Below are 20,085 nucleotides of genomic sequence, written 5' to 3' on the forward strand. Positions count from 1 at the left end.
TTTAAGAAAGTAGAACAGAAATTCCAATTAGATTTCCATAAAGTTTCTCTTTAAAGTCTGCACCCCCTACATAGCCAAGCAAAAACAAACATCCTATAGATAAAAGTGTAGTAGAAAGAGGAAAGAAAGTAGGAGAGGTGGTTCAAAGTCAAGTCAAGCCTGTTTCAAAAAGGAAGCCGTGGTTAACAGGATCAAAGGTTGAGAGGTCAAGTAAGGTAATGTCTGAATGTCCTTTGGGCATTTTGAATTTTCAAAAATGTTACTGATCTGATAGGTGAAAAAACAGTAACCTATCGTTTTTATTTGCCTTTGCCTAATAAGTAATGAAGCTGTATATTGTTTCAAATGTTTATTGGCTATTTTTGTTTCTTCTGTGAAATAATATCTATTCATATATTTTGCACATTCTTCTATCAGGTTGTCTTTTTCCTATCAATTTGTAGGGAATTCTTGGTATATTAGAAATGTAAACCTTTTTTCTTTTATGTGGGTTTGTCATTCAGGGAGTCACACAGGGTCTCTGGTCCCACTCCCCACATAAGAACGCAGGATGTGGTGAAGCCAAAAAGGAACACCCACGGAGCCATAGATGGGGGAGTCATACCACTATATTCTCTCTGGCAGCATCCGCCTCTCTGCAATCCGCTCTTGCTAGCTCAGCCACCATCTTCTTGATAGCCCCCATTTTCTGCTAACGTAGCCACAGTAGTTATATTAGTGGCCAATGGCTCACAGGTTACAGCTGACGGCCAACTAGCCACAGCTGATGGCCATCCAATCACAGTTGATGGCCATTTACTACCTGAGCCAGCGCCTTTTAGCGTGAGGCTGAGAGCCTGGAAACTGCTCTCTGGGGCTCTGTCCCCACAGGATTGCAAATGTTTTCACTTAGTACTTTGTTTTAAAATTTTGTTTATGAAGATACTTAAAATCGGAAGTTTCTAACTTAAATTTTGCCCTGGGTTTTAACTTTTTTGGTGGTGGAGGGTTGACTGTCGTGATCTTTACTTCTTGATTCAAAGGGTCAGACTAGGATGGGAACTCATTTAAGTCTTGCTGGGGGAAAGGTGGGAGGCAGCGGGCCCTTCAGAAGACAGCTAAATAGCCCTTTTATATATATATACAATAAGGTTTTATGTATTTTTTTTAAAAAGGCTTGCAATATTTAGGTGAATCTGGAGATATTTAAATCTTATGACAATTATGCTAATTAGAATATTTTACTTACAAAGATGCAAACTATAGGACAGAATATGTATTATGAAAATTATTATAGAAAACTGAGAACATCTCAGAACAATTGCATTCTTTAATGTATAACCAAATCTAAATCATTTTGTTACTGGGTAATCATCAAAAACAATGGAATGTAGCATGGAGCACTATTCGTTCTCTTTCAAAAAAACCTCAGACGAGTTTGTCCATCAACTCTACCAGGGATTTTTTCATACACTAGACGTTGTTTTTTGCATTGTGGTAGTTGTGTGCACATGAAATCTGTTAAAAGGAGAAAAAGGAAAACCATTTATTACTGATAATAGTAATCTGAGCTATCTTTTCCCCCCAGCTATTCAAGTGAATCCTATCTTTTCATCACCTATCTACAAAGTTTTAAAATTTCCAAATTGGGATAAAATAATTATTAAAAATTGCATTTTTAGCATATACACACCTGTACCCAATGGCCCAGTATTAATTAGTGTTATCTACAGATATTTGCTCATGCCTTGTGCAAATAATTAAATCTCCCTGTATTTAAGACTTTGCCTTTAAGTTTTCCCTCATTAAGCCTGTTCCTTAACCTGTATCTGTACTCTGCTACAGAATTGATCCTGAGGTCTGTTATATGGTATGTGGTGATCATGTATGAACTCTCCTTACATGACTGTATTATATATGATATACTTTAGCCTGAACTATCCTAGATTTGAATACTCAATTGATTAAATCAGTAAAAGAGGGAGGCTAAAATTTTAGTATTCCTGGGGATATAATTTCATTATTGCAAGAAATGGATGCCATTATAAGCAAATTTAAAAAGCGATGTAGTAGATAATTTTATCATAGAGATCACAAATGTACACATACAGGACAAATGGAAATTATCTTGAGGTACGCCAATGCTTTGGATTAATGTTCTAGGGCTGCATCAATATGAATTTAAAGCATGTTATATTGTAAACAACATATTTGGAGGTAACGATGTGCTATGGAAAACCACAGTAAAGTCAAAAGTTGCCATAATCATAATGAAAATGCTAACATTAAAGATTTACAAATATATGGTGATGGAAGGAGAACTGACTCTGGGTGGTGAACACACAATGGGATTTATAGATGATGTAATACAGAATTGTACACCTGAAATCTATGTAACTTTACTAACAATTGTCACCCCAATAAATTTTAATTAAAAAAAAAAGATTTATATGAACTGTGTGAATGAAAATATTTTATGGAAATAATTGGAAAGTGGAAAATTTTTTTCTATAAATTTTAAAAATATGTTTTTCAATATTTCTAACCAACATTATACATGATTTAAAATATTTATTTATAACTAAATTGATGAAATACAATGTGGGTATATATTTGACTATTCTAGCTATATCCTGAAAAGCTTAAATATTAAAATTTATTAAAAAATATTTTCTGAAATGTTCTCATTGAGAAAATGGAAAGATTATCTTCCACATTGGGGGCCCTATATTCAAGAATATACAATAACTAGGATGCTTAATTTGTTCCAGAGTGGGAAAACTGTGGAATTTTTCCAGTTCATTTATGAAGCTGGAATATTGATTATGAACCTTCATGTCAAAATGTGACAGAGCATAAATAATACAATAAATTAACTTTATTATAAATGTAGATGTGAAAATCATAAATATTATTAACCATGTTTAACAGCATATTAAAAGAATCACTCCTTAAAAGTCAATTAGGTTTACCACAGAAATGGCAAAAATGGGTTAATATTAGTAAATTTTTAAATATAATTCTTGACATTAGTAGGCAATGGAGAAAATATGTTTGATTTTCCCCTGTAGGTGCCAAAAAGAGTTTGGATAAAATTCAGCAGCTATTCTATTCCTAAGAAAACTTACAAAACTAGGGGTAGAGTACTTCCCATTAAAATCAGGAACAAAACAAATTGTGACTATTAAATAGGACCAAATCCAAATTTTGTTAAGTCCTGGGGCTTATACCATTTGAGAGGTCCTCTTTTAATAAAACAAAGAATACAAGATTTTTCTGGGTCCCTCTCAGGCCTCACAAAAGGGCCTGTGGAAAACAGAGCTTTGAAGCTTAAGCTTCTCTCTTATCTTGATTTTTTCCCCCCCGTCATGGCAAAAACACTTTTGTATGACCATTAAAACAATATTGTGTTCTAGGTACTCAGGCCAGTGCCATAAGAAATGACAGAGAAAGGAAAGATATAATTATCAAAAATGAGAAAATAAAATTGTCCTTTAAAAAAATGATATGGTTAAATGTTCAGAAACATCAATTGCACTATAGCGCTAACAGTAATATCTGCTTAATATGTTTGTCAGAATTAAGTAATCCACATCAGTGGCCTAGAATGATACCTTAATACATTTTAGCCCATTAAATGTCCTTGACTGACAAATAAGTTAATTTTCTAATACACTGATTTCTCTGTTTAATCTTTGTTAATTTTATCTTTCTGCCTGTTTAGATTTGTTCTGTGTTTTTATTTTTAATTTCTTGAGTTGAAGGCTTAGTTCATCTAAAGCTGTAAGAATTTGATATATTTTCTTTGCATTTTTTTTCCTAGAAGTCTATAATTAGAATTTAGTTTTCTCTTTGACCCAAAAGTTATTGAAGATTCTCTAAGTGTAGTAATTAAAACAAAAAAGTTTTTTTGAATTTGGAAGTGGTTACATCTTTTTAAGTTACATTTGAGAGTAGTTTATCAATTATTGACTAGTGTTACCTGTTAATGATTTCTTGTCTTCTGAGTTAGATGAAGATTCAGAGTGCCTTTTTGGTCCTAAACATTTTCCAGCTCTTTGGTAGAAATAAAGACTGTTGAATTCTTTTTGATTTACATTAGAATCAGAAGCACAAAATAAATCCAAGCTGGGGACAGATGGTAATTCTTTCCAGACAGTGTCTTTAGTTCCAGCATTTGAACTTGCATATATGAAGCCTTCTAACTCATTTGATAGATATTTTTGCTGATTAGTGCATAAATTATCTTTCTGAGAGTACCATTTGTCACATGTAGTCTGCTCTGCACCATATTGTAAGTTGAAGGAGTGATTCTGTTGTTTCCATACATTTTTCTTCAAGTTCCAATGAAGAGGAGATTGAGAGCCTTCGAATGAGAAGATAGGGACAGATACTTCTTCATTGGTAGATCTTTTTGCTTCATGTGTTCCCTTTTTCTGATAGTTTACAAAATTAGGAGGAACTCTCTTCTGAGTGTCAACTGGTGATATTCTGGTTTCACATTTCATTTGTGTTAGGCCCAAAGAAAAGACATCTGACTGTGAATCATTCTGGTGTAGAAAGGAGTTACCAGCTGAGTTCCTTGATTCTGGGTTAATCAGAAAAGGATTATTCTGCACTATGTTAGCGTTACAACAGGAGTCTTTCCAGTAGCTGGTCTGACTGTAAGAAGTCCCAGGTGGTAAAACACATGGCATTTCTCTTAGTTCCATGAAGGAAGTGTTATAATTTGAAGTGGTGCTTGTGTGTTCCTGCACTGTCTCTCCTAAGTCTGAATATTGGTAATATTCATTATGTTCTTGAATGACAGACTCCGAAGAGCCAAAAGCTGAACTCTGAGAAGTAAAGGTCTGATTTCTGTTTTCCTGAGGTGATGAAATTTGAGGTGATTTTGTTGTGGAAGGAGAACTAATCTTGAATAAAGAAGTGGTGCCACAAAAATGCTAAAAATTTTTAAAAATTAATTAATACAATACGAATGCAATATGAACTTCAGTCTAGTAAATATAAATAATAATGCTTATCTATATGGAAAGGAGGCAAAATATAAATAAGTAGTTCATTCATCGGTATTCTGTTAACCCATGTAGTAAAAACATTACATAATTAGGCCCTGTTAAAAGAAAAACATTGTAATTTGCATCTATTTTCTAGTCACTTATAATAGATTTTTTTCAGTTACACAAGTTATACATGAATACCATTTCCTTGACAAAAATTTAAAAATGTTACCAATAAGGCTAAAGTTCACTTTACTACTATAATGAAGGGCATCGGGATTTTTAGAAGAGTTAATTTAAACCCATATGGATACAGTGTATAATAGAATATTTGTAGGCACACCAACATTCAAAATGATTTAAAGTCTGATAAACTGTACTGAATTATCTATGCTAGATAGCTTTAAAATGTATAATGTGATTGACAGCCTATGAGAATTCTATACAAAATTTAGTTCAAGGAAATTATTTCTTTACTATGCAAAGTCCCAAGCAAGTATAGTTGGATACCTTCATTTTGAAAATCTTTATGGTGAAAATAAATATTCAAGTGGAAAGGAAATAAACTCATATAAGAATATAGATCTCAAATAACTAACCTTTAACACTTTTTCTGGAACTCCAGGTAGGAGTTCCTGAAGTTGACAAAGAGTTGCTAATAATATCCACTGCAGCGAAGGTCCTTTATTTAACATGAGCTGAGCCACCAATGGATTAATACATGGAAAATCAAGTAAGTAAGTTTCTTCCTAGGAAAGAGTTTAAGGAATAATCAGCCAGTGTCTTTTGAAAGTGACGCATTTTATTCTACTCTATCAGATTAAAATTTTTGTCATTCTGATAATTTACAACATTCTGATAATTTACAAAATTAGGAGGAACTCTCTTCTGAGTGTCAACTGGTGATATTCTGGTTTCACATCTCATTTGTGTTAGGCCCAAAGAAAAGACATCTGACTGTGAATCATTCTGGTGTACAAAGGAGTTACCAGCTGAGTTCCTTGATTCTATGTTAATCAGAAAAGGATTATTCTGCACTTTAACACTAAAGGATTGACCTACACTTAAATTGAGGTGTCTGAAAAAAAAGTATGGCCAGGAGGGAAGGTTCTTTGGCAGTAAAGATTCGTACACTCTCACTGGGAAGGATCTTCAAGTTTATTTAGTCTAATCACTCATCCAAAAAAATTTGTCACAGTTGATCTTCTTCAAAGGACAAAGTTTTATCTAATGGTAGATTTTCTAAAGAGAAAGCTTTTAGAGGACTTAGTTTAGGACCTCAAGATTTCTTTAGCCCTCCCTTTGTAGACAATATATTATCACTGTTTGATTAAGATGAACTATGTTTGTGATATTTAAGAGATGTTATAATTTCAGGAAAGCCTTGTTTAAAGAGTACAGGAAGAATTTCTGTTGACAGGAACTGACCTTGACAATCTAAAAAGGTGTATTTTCATAGAGATCTTATAAAAGTCTAGAAATACACGTATAACAACCATCTCTACTATTGCCATATTCTCTTTTTTCATGGGTTACACTGGTTTTTTTGCACCGTCTTTGATTTTTATCAAATGATAGACATGTGAGCAGATTGGATATGGTAAGAAGGAAATTGCACACACATACACATGTCATAGTTAATTATACCCATATTTGCTGTTAGTACTATGTTCTGGTTAGGCATGTAGAAGTTCTGTGATTTAATACATATAAATATTTTATTTTATTTGTTTCATAATTTTAATTTTTTGAATAGGTAAAATAGTCACGTGGTTTAAAATTCTAAAAGTATTAAAAGTATTAAAAGGTAAAAAGTCTCATTCCCACCCCATTAGCCCAGTTCTCCTCTCTGGAGATAACCAATGTTATCATTTCTTGGTATGAAATATTCCAGAGATATTTTATTAATTTATAAAACAATACATATAAATATTAATTTCTCCTTGTGTTACACAAATGGTAGTATACTGCATACTCTGTACTGCAACTTTCAGTTTTCACTTAACAATCCATCTTGGAGATTATTCCATATTCGTACATAAAGAGCCTTGTTATTTGTTTTTTTATAGCTTCATGATTTGAAAGTATTTTAAAAATAAAGGTAACAGAAACACTGGGTTGGTATAACAACTTGGAAATATTTATACTCAAATAAAAGAAATTTCTAAAAATTGACTATTTAATCTTAAAAGTATTATACAACTCTACTTTGAGTTTCAATTATATACTTGAATTACTGACAAATCATGGAATGATAAAATTTTGCTATTCTCTTAATAAATTTATTATTCTTAAATGTTTATATTTAGGAATGAGAAAAACAATTGTTTTTAAAAATATTAAGCATCAAAGTCATTAGATCACCTTGTAATAACTTAGATTTGAAAGTTCATTATAAAAGATCCCATTAAAATAATTCTGTGAAATTGAATAATAAAAATGATTCTAGAAAATTGTCTAAATAAATGTTGCGCATTATGGTTATTGTTATATATGCTCATGCAAGCATAAGAGGACAAAAATATGCTACCAGAAAGAGAATTCAAATACACGTATTTATATTTGCTTTGCAAATGCCCAGTTTATTTATTTAGGAAATAAACCTTAGATGGTGAAACTTCAAGCCAGGATTTATCCAACCATTCATGAGGATCTCTCTTCGAGGTCATTAAATTGTGGTCAGCGATTTGTCGAATTATCAGTGCAGTCTCTTCTACTCCTGGGGCAATTATAAGCTAAAAAATATATATATTTAATGTTAGACTATAGAAAATATTTGGAAGCAAAACATATCATTCAAAAATTATTTATAATTAGAAGAAAAATAAAAAACAGCACTCATCTTTGAGCACTATTTTAGATATAGTTTATTAATTTGTTTATGTGAAACCCAGGACATTTTACTTGTGAAGATAAGCAATTTTCTTCTTTAAGTATAATATCCTTATAGTTTTCAATTTTGGGAACTAAATTGTTTTTCTTCCATTTGACATTTATTAATAAAATCTTTTTAATATATTTGGTGTTACATTTCACCTATATTAGAAAAAAAGCAATTTGGTTATCACTAGTAATATTTAATATTTTGCTTTTTCTAGGTTAAATCTAATAGTGTTCAACTAAAACAAGAAGTTTAAATATATAGTGTAAGATTTTTCAGACACAAAGTTAAAAATAAAGGATATTTACAGATGAATTTAAAGCTGTATTCAAAAAGAAAAAATAAGGTTTTGATTTAGAGTAGCTATCCATCCCCAACATTTTTGGAATTGCTCATCCAATCTTAGCTTATTTAATACTAAGATATACCCATGCCGAAAGTGTGTGTGTGTGTGTGTGTGTGTGTGTGTGTGTGTGTGTGTTAAACTAAAGTCTAAGAAAGAATTGTTTTCCTTTTAAAAATTTTACAATTACACTTGACAGTCAATATTATTTTATATTAGTTGCAGGGGTACAGCATAGTGGTTAGACATTTATATAATTTACAAAGTGATCCCCTGATTAGTCTAGTACCCATCTGGCACTATACATAGTTATTACCATATTATTGACTATATTCCCTATGCTGTACTTTACATCCCCGTGACTATTTTGTAACTACTTATTTGCACTTCTAAATTCCTTCCTCTTTTTTACTCAGTTCCCCAATCCCCTTCCCTCTGGCAACCATAGTTTGATCTCTGTATCTATAAGTCTGTTTCTGTTTTGTTTGTTCATTTATTTTGTTCTTTAGACTCCATATATAAGTCAGATCATATGGTATTTGTCTTTTTTTGTCTGACTTATTTTACTTAGCATAATAGCCTCCAGGTCCATCCGTCCATGTTGTCGCATAAAACAGAATTTCTTAATTTCCCCTATTTTCTGTCTGTCACTTGTGTTTCCCTCCATGTCTTCTCTCTTCTGAAATGCCAGCCTTTCTTTTCCTCTTCCATTTCTATCTTTACCTTCTTTTAGAGTTGGTTGAAGGAAAGATAGTTCATGGGTTAGCAGTTTAATGTGGACAGAGATATACTACCCTAAACCATCATATCTTAGAAGTATAAATATCCTGTCCTGTAGTAGAAATTTAAAAACAAGGACTGTACAAACCTCACAAAATAGTTATGACAGTTTTTTCTTTCACAAGAATTTCAAATGTAAAACTATTAGTACATACCTGGGGAGTATACGCATTCTAAAGAATGATTTCCTTTAAATTATACTAAATATGTATAGAGTGCACAGAAATACACTGTTTGAATCCAAATGTATTTTATTGCTAAGTTTTGGATATTTTGAGAACATTTGATGCTTTTATTTGAATATAAAATTTATTTTAAAAGGCATAATTTTATGATGGTGTTAATAAATATTACTTTATTAGAGCAGAGCTCAAGTCTAGACTTTGGCAGATTCAAGAATCCCCTAACATTGTTCTCAAAATTTTGCATATGTGTGTTGTATTTATGCATTTTTTTGCAAACAGAGTTCCTAAGAAATTTATAGAACATTTTTTGAAATTAGAATAAAATACACCTGAAACGAATTTAAAAAATTAAAAAAAAAAGAAAGAAATTTGAATAAAATATAGCGTAACACTACTGGCTGTATTTTTTTTTAGTTTAAGAAAATGTACTTAATACTTCCTTTATGGCTAGGCTCTTCAGATGCCTGAAAATAAAATAAAATAAAAAATCCATACTGACGTGCTCTAAAAGACCGAAAGGCATATTACTAAGTTAAGTCAAGTAAAACAACAATATATTTTAAATTAACATGAATCTAGGGAATCCCTTTAATGTAATGTCATCAGTCCCGAGAATTGGAGGCTTGAGTATTGGTGCCATATTGATAAGAGTAAGGTAAATTGATTATAGCTGTTTCTCAAATTCCATGGAAAAACTGACCAATTTTAAAGATTATTATGTAAAACTTGAAATGCTTTTGGACTAGTTTGATCCAGGTGGGCGCATACTTTTGTTTGGAATGGATTGTGACTGGGCAGTACCTCCTATTTCATCCTGAAATGGCTTCCTTGGAACATGTCCTCTATGAGACGGTCACTGTACCTGAATACAATATCACTCATTGGTGTCATGTACTCAGTGTATTCTCTAAAGCATATTTTGCATAAAACTGCTTACCATGAGCTGGGAAGAAAAGAGGCCAATTAAGGGTGAAACTTCACTTGAATAGATAAATGAGACAAATTTACATTTGCCATTCTTTAGATAACTTTTCTAAGAATTTTTTTTCTATGTTTAATATATATCACAGGATCAAAACTATCTAGATTCAATGTCAAATAGATCATTTGTTGCTTTTCTTAATAGGTTGTGCTTTGATTTAATTCTGTTTAGTAGATATTTGTTGCTAACATTATTGCTGTGTACAAAGCACTGTGCTAGATGGTTATAGGTTATACAAAGAAAAATGGCCTAGTTCTTACCCTTCAGGGTGGAGGATGTATGAATAAATAGCTCATACTATATATAAAGGTACAAAGTTATTGGGGAAATGGGAGAAGGAGCGATTTATCCCACCAGGGTAAAATTGGGGGACATTTCTTAAAGGAGGTAGTGTGTGAATTGGGCAGAAAAAAACAGAACTCTGAAGGCTGGCAGTCAAAGGAGGTAGAATAGTATTCCGGGGGAAGACAGAAACGACAGGTTTGTGCAATGGCTGCGAGGTGAGTGTGTGGGCACATTCAGAAGACAGTGAGTAGAACCATATTAAACGAAGGATCATTAGGGGCCAAACTGTGGAGGAGTTTGAATTCAGCTGAGTTTGAACTCTGTTTTAAATGAAGTAGGAAGCTGTGGAAGGTCTTTTGAGCCAGAAAATTCAACTCAACAACAAATATTTATCAAGAGCCTAGTATCTTCTTGGGACTTGCCCTGTGCCTACTTGCTCTGTGCTGGGTGCCAGAAATACAAAAATGAACAAATATGTTCCTATTCCTTCAGAAGCTTACAATCTAGGGAGTGAATATTCATAGCTGTATTTCAGAAATGTAATTGGTATCAATATATAGCATACACTGGACTGGGAAAAGAATGGAAATGAGATTAGATAGGAAGCTACACTTTTGCTGCGACGTTCAGATATGTTTTCCTGTGGCGTGCACTATCAACAACAAGGCTGTTTTGTACACCATACTGTGTAACATTTTGTAATAAATGTTTTGTGTCATCAAAGCCATTAGATTCTAATTTATCTATCCTTAAGTCTAATTGATGCTACTTAGTATGTTTTGAGTATTTTTTTGCTAAAATTCAATATAATGGTAAATTTATTTACCACATAACAAAGGCTTAAAACTAAAAATAATGTCTTTTAGTATGTACAAAGCAGCTCAAAATGTTATTATTAAATGCATAAAATAGTCAAAATACCAACTTTTTATTTTTTGTGGATTTTTGACACATTTTGAAAAAACCTTGAAATCAATTAATGCAGTGAAAGGGTTAAAACTCCAAGTGAGAGGTGATGAAGGCCTAAATTTAGGGAAAAAGCAGTAGGACAGAAAGAAGAGACATATTTTCGAGATACTGCAGAGTTAAAAAGAAAATTTAGCTACTGATTAGATCAGAAGAGTAATGCCATAAACTAAGTGTAGGGGAGGATGAGAAATTGTGTTTTAGATATGCAGAGTCTGTGGATATTCATGTGGAGATTTCCAGTAGAAAGCTAGAAAATAGGTGCGAACCCAAAGGAAAATCAGGAACATTTTAAGGATTATACTCAGAAATGGAAGGTAAATTTGTGGGAAAGGCTGACTTTATCAAGGAAGAATACAAAGTGAAAACAGAAGAGTACTGAGCCCCCAGTTGGAGGAATGTCTAAATTTCAGAGCAAGGGCATTGAAAAAAAGAGCTAAAAAAGGTAACTAATTAGAGATTACAAAAATATTACTCCATTCACATGTCATAAGATTTTCATTTTATAGCAGATAAAAAAAGTATATCTTTCATAAGTGAGCATTTTTGATCAAGGGATTATTTATTTTTATTAATATCCTGCCATGTTTCAAAAAATCAAAGTAGTAATTAAGAGATAAAATATGATTTTGAATTCATTAAACTAAAGACTTTTAGAACAGAGGTTTAGGTGGAAAGAGTATTCATTTATTTGAAAACGGTTCTTTACTTGGCTTTTAAGCAGTTTTTAATTTACCCATTTTGTGTTGTTTTCTCACTGGGCTCACATGAGTTTGAGTATAACTTTGGTTTATGAACAATACTTATGAACAAACATATATGAAAAGACTACCTTTACATCCAGTTCTTCCGATTTTAGCCCAAATGAAACCAAAGCTGCATAAATCAGTGCTAGGTTATGAAGTGTCTTTTCTGTAAGATGATACCTAAAAAAGAATTATATTACTATACTTAGACTCATTTGACATCTGGTTATACTTATTAAAAATTCATTTGGTTTTTCACATTTCTAATGTTATTAGAATAATCTGACCAAGACAATACTAGTGACAGACTCATGGGTTTTTTTGTCTACTTAGCACTCTTTTGGAAAAATGTTTCCATCTCTATTTACTAATATCATTAAATCTAGGGAATGCTGAGAGGGGATTGGGGTAAGGAAGGGGAGAAATTTAACCTATCCCCTTACAGGCCATTGTCTTGGCATGGATTTTTTGGTAATTCTTCAGTAACATACATCAAAGAAAGTGTAGCAAGATGCTACTTATTTGGTGTATTTAAAAAGACTTTAGAGAGAAGGGATTTAAGAATGACATATCTTCTAACCGAGAAGTCCAGAATTTTAAAGTAAAAAGAAGTGAAACACAAAGCAGCAATTCTTAGTGAGATAGAGAAGGGAGGATGATTTGCACAGAAAGTCCGGGGAAACGTGTCATCTCCAAAATTCCGATTTGTTTTCCTGTGGGCATGCCTCCACCTTGAGGATCCCTGACTTAAAGCAAACTAGATGAACAGGGAAAAATTTGCATAGCTACTTCTATTCACAGAAGAGGACTGAGTAACTTAAAAAATAGGAGCGTGACTTTGGATGAAGAAATCTTTACTTACTCTGAGTTTAGTGTTTTTTTGGTATACAAAATTAACCAACAATAGCTGTACTGGAATGATAATGCCATCAGTCTCATAATAATATTGTCTGATGCCTTCTCACAATTCAACTCTTCTAGGTCCTACCAGAAAATACATAAAAGAAAAAGATTCACTAAGTGGAACAGTTATTAATGGAATTATTGCTACCGTACTTCAAGAATCTACAATATATAAATGATAACTTGAGAAGAAGCATGGGTATGGGCTTCCATTTTATGAAAAAATTAAAACCACACTGGAAGTAGTAGGGGGAAAGCTACAGTAGATGTTAAAACAGCTAATGACAGTTTCAGCAAGAAAGACTCATAAGTCTCCCATAGTCCTAGATATGAAGAAAGCAGCTTACAGAGTGCCCCTATTAGGGCAAAGTCAAATGTAGACAGCGATCTGGCTACTTTTATTTTATAAAATATATTTAAAATCACATGGGCTAATTTGCTCTGAATGCTTATTATCAGACGAGAAAGCAGCAGTCAATGGACTTCTAGGAATTTCTAGCCAATGTCTAGAATTCTCTTTTTCCTTTAACACAATTAATTTTGATAGAGTGAATAAATTCAGGAAGTATCTTACTGTACCAGTAATGTATGTAACGATGAATTAAAACAGTTTCCCCAAACAATATTTCCTCCCAAATCATGCTTTTTTAAAGAACTTAAGTATTCAAGACACAGTATCTCTTAAGAACCCTTCTAACAGAGCTTTGTGTTTCCATCATATAATTCTTACGTTGTTAACATTTGCTCATCAATTGGACTTGTACCTTACCATAATATATTGGACCAACAATATTTGCCATTAGTTTATACTCTACACCATCAAACTAGGTTCTGCTCCCCTACACTCAACCTATTAAAATAATTTCTTTGTAATTTGTACTCCAATCAAGCAAACATATCAGGGAGACTCAGTCAAGAATTTATACACCTTAATTCTAAACAATATGGACTTTTAAAGAGAATTTCTCTCTCTGTTTAGAAACCAGCTTGTTTATAGGCAATCCCGACTTACCTTAGAGGAAATCCCATATTACCAGTCATGGCTTCATATACCATCCCTTTTCAGGAAACACAATGGCTAGAATTTAGTTTTTAAAGTTTTCAACACTATAATCATTCTATGAATATATTTAAAATAGGTAAATATACAATATTAAAGATTCTATATTTTGTTTGTTTTCTTAACACGTTGTGTACGGCGGGGTTTAAATCCCTTGTGAAGATTCTCGTGATCCGTATGCAACATGTTAAAGTATGTTAAAAATTTTAAGGTATCAAAGAAGCTAGGTAATAGTCGTTTTCCTCAGTGATAATTTTGGTACTTGTTGCCCATTTGCAAAATTTTGGAAGAAATCACTAGATTATAGTTAAGCTCTCTAGAGTAAAACTAGTAATAAATTTCATGGTTATATATATTTTAATATATTTGATTTATATTTTTTACTGTATAGTTTTACCTGCAAAATTACAGCAGTGCATTCATCAATTGTCACCACTACATAACACTCTGTACTGCCAAAGAGTTTCAATGACTCACTGCAACATCTCTCCACTAATGTGATATTATAGCTGAAAAATACAATAATTTGGGGTGACATAATGAAATGGCTCAGAAGAATTAAGAAAAGTTGTATTGTCCTCCTGCATATTAAATTTGAACTACTGTGCTTTTTCTTTCACATATCAATTTACTCTATAAATTTGAAGAATGAAATTATGATTTATTCAGTATATAAGATAAATTAGTTGAGATATGTATTGCCTTAGGTATTTTGATAAATATTACCATACATAATACTATTACAAATGTCTTGACCAATTCATTCTAGCTCTTTAAATAATAATTCATGAAACAAAAACATTGTGCTATGACACTAAAACATTCTGCATTTATCAGAATTTTGTTTTCTTTCTCCTTAAAACTGGCCTAGATTTTAACTACTTTTATTAGTTCATAGTTTTCTGTGACTGCCCCACAGCCTTAAGATACAAAAACAAAAGTATGGAAAATAGATCTGCATTTTAACTAAAGTCACAGCACAGTTATCCTTCCTTGAGATACAGCCCAATGTCTAACATTCCTATGACAACTTGTGTGCTATGATAAAGTGTTTTCTATGATTTAAAAGTGTCTAGTATTGGTATGACCTTAGAACTAAAGGTTTAAAAACTTGGAAATTCATTTAAGCCTTTAAAGTCCTGTTTCCCAGGCATTATTTAAAGTCCTCTAAATAAGAATGCTCTTTCTCAATATTATCAATGACCCAAAGATATGACCATATAATTCACAGAAAAAAACCACATAAAATGGTCTTATTGGCTAGTAACAAAAGAAATGCAATTAAAATATTAATTTAAACAATACTGAAATTTTTTTCTGCACAAAATTGATATACATTACCAAAAAAAGACAATATTCAATAATTACAATGATTTACTAGAAGGAGAGAAATGTATAGTGACATAAACTGTCTAGAAAACTGTTCCTATTTGATGCAATTCTAGGCATGAATCAGAGAGAAATAGTGCCACATATATAGCATATATTTAGCCAATTACGATATATATACCTTTGCTAAAGTTATGAAATCAGTAACTTACTTGGATTCTAGCAACTGAAGTATTTGTGGAGTATTAAGAAGTCCTTCAGATGCAAAAAACACATAAGGAATCTGAATTTCCAAAAGAAAACCACTAAAACTATCCAGCAAGGTGCTTCCTAAATAAGAGAAAATTTATAAATATTTATTTTTTTCTCATTCCCCAGCTCTTTCTATTTCTTAATTAAACATGAGAATAACAGGTGTATGTTCAAGGAGTAGTATAAAAATAAAACACATCCATTGTAAAAAATCAGAAATTAGAATAAAGAAAGGTCTGACGAATAAAATAAAAACCATATGTTATCCTACTACCTAGAAATAAAACTGAGTTAACAGATTTTACCAAAACTACTACATATTAAAAACAAAGTTTAATACATACTTCCACACTTTTTTCTACATATTTGCTTATTTATACTCACACAAATACACTCAATTTAAAAAAAAAGGAAAGGAAAAAGTTTTCTGAATCAATCAACATACTATTACATAATTTTTCTCTAAAATTCAGTAAAATACTATTGAATAAAGGTATTGGATTAATATTAGATATAATTGCAATAAAATTGTGCTATTATAAGTAATTTAGAAGTTAAAGGGATGAAGATAAATATAATCAGTAAGGCTTACTTTACAAATGAGGAATATAAGGTAAGAGATAGTTAAAGGACTTGTTTAAGGTCACACAGTGGTAAGGTTAGAGCTTGAACTCAAGCTTACTGTCTTTCTATAGATCAGAAACAGAAAGTCTTCATTCTAATAGAACACAAAAAGGATTTTAATTTATATTCTTACTCTTTAAAACTGTGTCTGGAAGAATCACTTTAAAGGCCTTGTATGGAATATTCAATTTTTCGCAGTGTTTGGTCCAACAAGAGTTTTCTAAATAGTTGTATTCCACCACAAATGAGAAATTACTCCAGGGGAAATCTGGTCCAATATACCGATTATGTACAACTACACAGGAACTTTCTCTGAGGACAAAAGAAAGCCATGAAAATAGAATTATACTTGTATCATTATTTACTTAGAATGCTAAAAGAAGTGTTTTTGGCTTCTTTTATTCTTCTCTAATCCATGTCTACTTATCTTGGAAAAACACTGGTGTATTTACTGTTGATCTCTTTTTATCTTTCTTTTTGATGGTCATACTGTGGACAATTTCACATTCTCAAATGCATGGGACCCTAATCTTATTATCTGAGTCCTATCAATAAGAGACAAATCACCGTGAGAAATCAATCTCATTTTCTTACAAATGTGACATTTTAATCTTTGAGAATCTATGTAATAGATTATTTCCTGACAATTGTGAAATGGGGTTCTTTTTTTCTCTCAATGGGCTTCATAAGTGATTTAACAACAAAAAAAGAAGGATACTTAAATACCGCAAATTTATCTTTACCCTCTTCAAATTTCGTGTAACATAGCATTTACTATAATCAAAACACTCTGCTGCTTTCTACCCAGAGCAATATAGCTAGAAGTTAAAAGGTATCTATGTCTAGCTTTTATGGACTTCTATTTGATTTACATCTTCTCATTTTATTGTTTAGATCCCAATATTAGAAATAAATAATTTCTACATAAAATAAGGCAATCTGAAAACATGTTTAGACAAATCAACACTAACTTTATTATTAGTAGGCCCTCACTGAAATGATTTATAAAAGACGTACTTCCCAAAACAAAGGAAGGAGGTACAAGAAACAATGCTGAGAAAAAAAACCAAAAACTGGTAAGTCTAAATAAGCACTTCCTGTACTAACAGTAGCAATAATAATGATAATTTGGGGATAATAAAGCAAGATTGGACTAAAATTCTGTACAACAATATGCAACATAAGGCAATGAACTGAATCAAAGTGCCCTATGTAAAAAATTTTCAGACAAAGAGTAGATACATTGATTAATTTCAGATTTTTTTTTTAATTTCAAATTTTATTAAACCTTTTTTGAAAGTTAAATTCTAGGAGAAATTGTGCTTTTCCTGTGCAACTAGTATGTTTGCTCCCCATAGATGAAGAAATTCATTTTTACCCATTTAAAACACCTTCAGATTCCAGAAAATCTTTTCCTTTGTTTGAATGTAAGACAGTCAATGTTAAACCTGTTGGAAAAGAATAATACAAGAAAGGGTTTTTACTGTTTTGTTCATATGTATTTTTTAGGTGTTTCATGTATTTCACTACCACAAAAATGAATTAAAGATCTTTGAACAAGGAACTCAAGAAAACTGCTTAAAATACAGTTTTGGGGGATTATTTTTCTAAGTCTAGGGTATCAGTTTAAACCATGGCAATATTTTTGGTGTATGTGTATGTTGTGGGTATATAAGCATGGAAATTCTGAATGTATTATGTAAAATAATAAAGTGGATCAAAAATTTAATTTTAAGTAACCAAATTAAACACCAATTCTGTGCAGTTAATTTTATCTTGCTAAAAATCATGGTAGATTTTACCTTTTTTCTCTAGTCAAAAATTTAAGTACATAACTAAATATCAAGAGACTGCATTTCAATTTCAATTTCATGTTATTAATTTTTTAACAAACTATAATAAACTTCCAAAAATTCTGTACCCACGTATACAGTTTCTTTTTGGTAGACATAATTGATTTAAGAATAGCTAATTCTAGTTAAAATAAATTCTACATTCTATTAGCGTACTTTGTCAACTATAAGGTTTACAGTGGTGTGATGTAATAATGACAAAGTAATCCTTAATAATTTCACGTTTACTTGAATTCGTATGACAATAGTTTTGGTAGCAATAAGAAGGGAGGGAGTATGATTTCTCTTTTATAATTTATAAAGTCATATTATTTAAAACCTAATCTCCTTAAATGATTTGTATTAGCTATGATTCCAAAGCAGATTACTTGCTGAGTGCATTACTAGGATCTTGCAAGCACATAGGATGATGGAACCACATATTTTACTTTCTAACCCAAGACAGAAAAATCAGGCCTAGCTCCTAGATACAGAGGATAGTTGCCAGTTAGAAGAGAAAGTAAAAACATTTTTCAATGTATAAAGTCAATATTTTTGTGTCAGTGTACCTTGTTGAAATAAAATAGAGTAGTGACGTTATAATCCCAAATGCCAAAAGAAATAGGGATGTTCCGCATGAATCCTATGTAAAAAGCTAAATAGATACAGTAATAATTGGTCACTATATCTTAAGTGACATCAAAGGAAAAGGTGCCCCATTAGGTAGGTTTAAGGGTTCTTTGTGGGGCAGTAATATTTTCTCAGCTTCTTCACAAAAATGTTCATTTGGTTACCCAAATCCCTTTGTTTTATAATGTTAACTTTGTTCAGCATTTTAAAAAATGTTTCCAATTACCCTGATTCCAGACAACTGTGGCAGGTTCAGCCCCACAACTGTTAACTATTGCTCTGACTTTTTGGTACTAGTAAGGATCTTGTGAAGTTGGTGAATATGAACTCGTCTCCCCAGTTGTGGAAAACTAAGTGAAATAATAAGGCACTGCCTTGCAAATTTGGACTTGAGGCACATGATAATGTCATCCAGAAACAGCATCTTTTAAAGCTCTGCTTGACAGAGTTTTCTATTCTTACATTACTACAATGTAATAGTTTACTAACTACACTGATAAACAGATATTTATTGTAATATCTGCATATACTTCAGTTCAATGTTTTTTTAGTCTCAGTCTATACTAGGTATACAGGGAGGCATTCATTATTAGCTCATTCATTCAGTAAATCTTTATTAAGTGACTTCCATGTTCCAGGCATTTTTGTGGGTGCTGGGAATACAAATTAGGGCATGGCCCTTATCCTCCAGAAGCTGACACTTTAGTGAGGAAAAGAGTTAACAGAATCGGTTATTATAGTCCAAGGTAGTAAGTATGCACATAATACCCTGAGTGCACAGAGGAAAATCATTCAAAACGATGCTTTTCGAACAAATGTTTTAACTAATTTTTAAAGGATGTGTAGGAGTTAGTTTCCTAAGGAATGGAGAGTATTACGATAGCAGGAACAGAATGTGTAAAGGCATGGAGATATGAAACAACACGATAAGTAGTTTGGTATGGTTAAAGCAAAGAAATATTTTGAGAGATGGCAATAGATGCAGTTTATAGAGGGTAGAGAAATAGTAAACAAAGGATGGCATAGATTGAGGGTGGTATTTTATTTTATTTTTAAGACTGGAGGGCTTAAAGAGTAAGGGGAAGAGTCATTAGAAAGGAAGGTTGGGCTAGGAAATAACTGATGGAAAAGTGTTTGAGACTGTAGGAAAAGACGGGATCCAACGCACAAGTGAAATATTGGTTTTTGAAGTAAGGACATTAATTTTCTCTATAGAGAAAGGAGGAAAAGAAAGATAAAAGAATAGAATAAATGAAGGTACGTTTGGTAAGTATAGTAGAGAGGGAAACTGATTAATGAACATAAGAA

At 31.9% G+C, this 20,085-nt stretch overlaps 1 protein-coding gene across 1 annotated transcript in view; it reads right to left on the reverse strand.

The window, feature by feature from the left end:
* Positions 1-1,396: 1,396 nt before the first annotated feature.
* The window catches only part of SHOC1 (shortage in chiasmata 1), a 58,941-nt gene continuing 40,252 nt past the window's right edge, over positions 1,397-20,085 (reverse strand). Inside the window, 10 exon segments of the mRNA XM_019749524.2 lie at positions 1,397-1,497; positions 3,962-4,922; positions 5,579-5,728; positions 7,583-7,714; positions 12,234-12,327; positions 13,010-13,131; positions 14,508-14,619; positions 15,652-15,769; positions 16,449-16,627; positions 17,694-17,763. Coding sequence (XP_019605083.2) covers positions 1,397-1,497; positions 3,962-4,922; positions 5,579-5,728; positions 7,583-7,714; positions 12,234-12,327; positions 13,010-13,131; positions 14,508-14,619; positions 15,652-15,769; positions 16,449-16,627; positions 17,694-17,763 — 2,039 coding nt within the window.

The sequence above is a fragment of the Rhinolophus sinicus genome, linkage group LG04, assembly GCF_036562045.2.
Source record: "Rhinolophus sinicus isolate RSC01 linkage group LG04, ASM3656204v1, whole genome shotgun sequence".
NCBI classification, from domain to species: domain Eukaryota; kingdom Metazoa; phylum Chordata; class Mammalia; order Chiroptera; family Rhinolophidae; genus Rhinolophus; species Rhinolophus sinicus.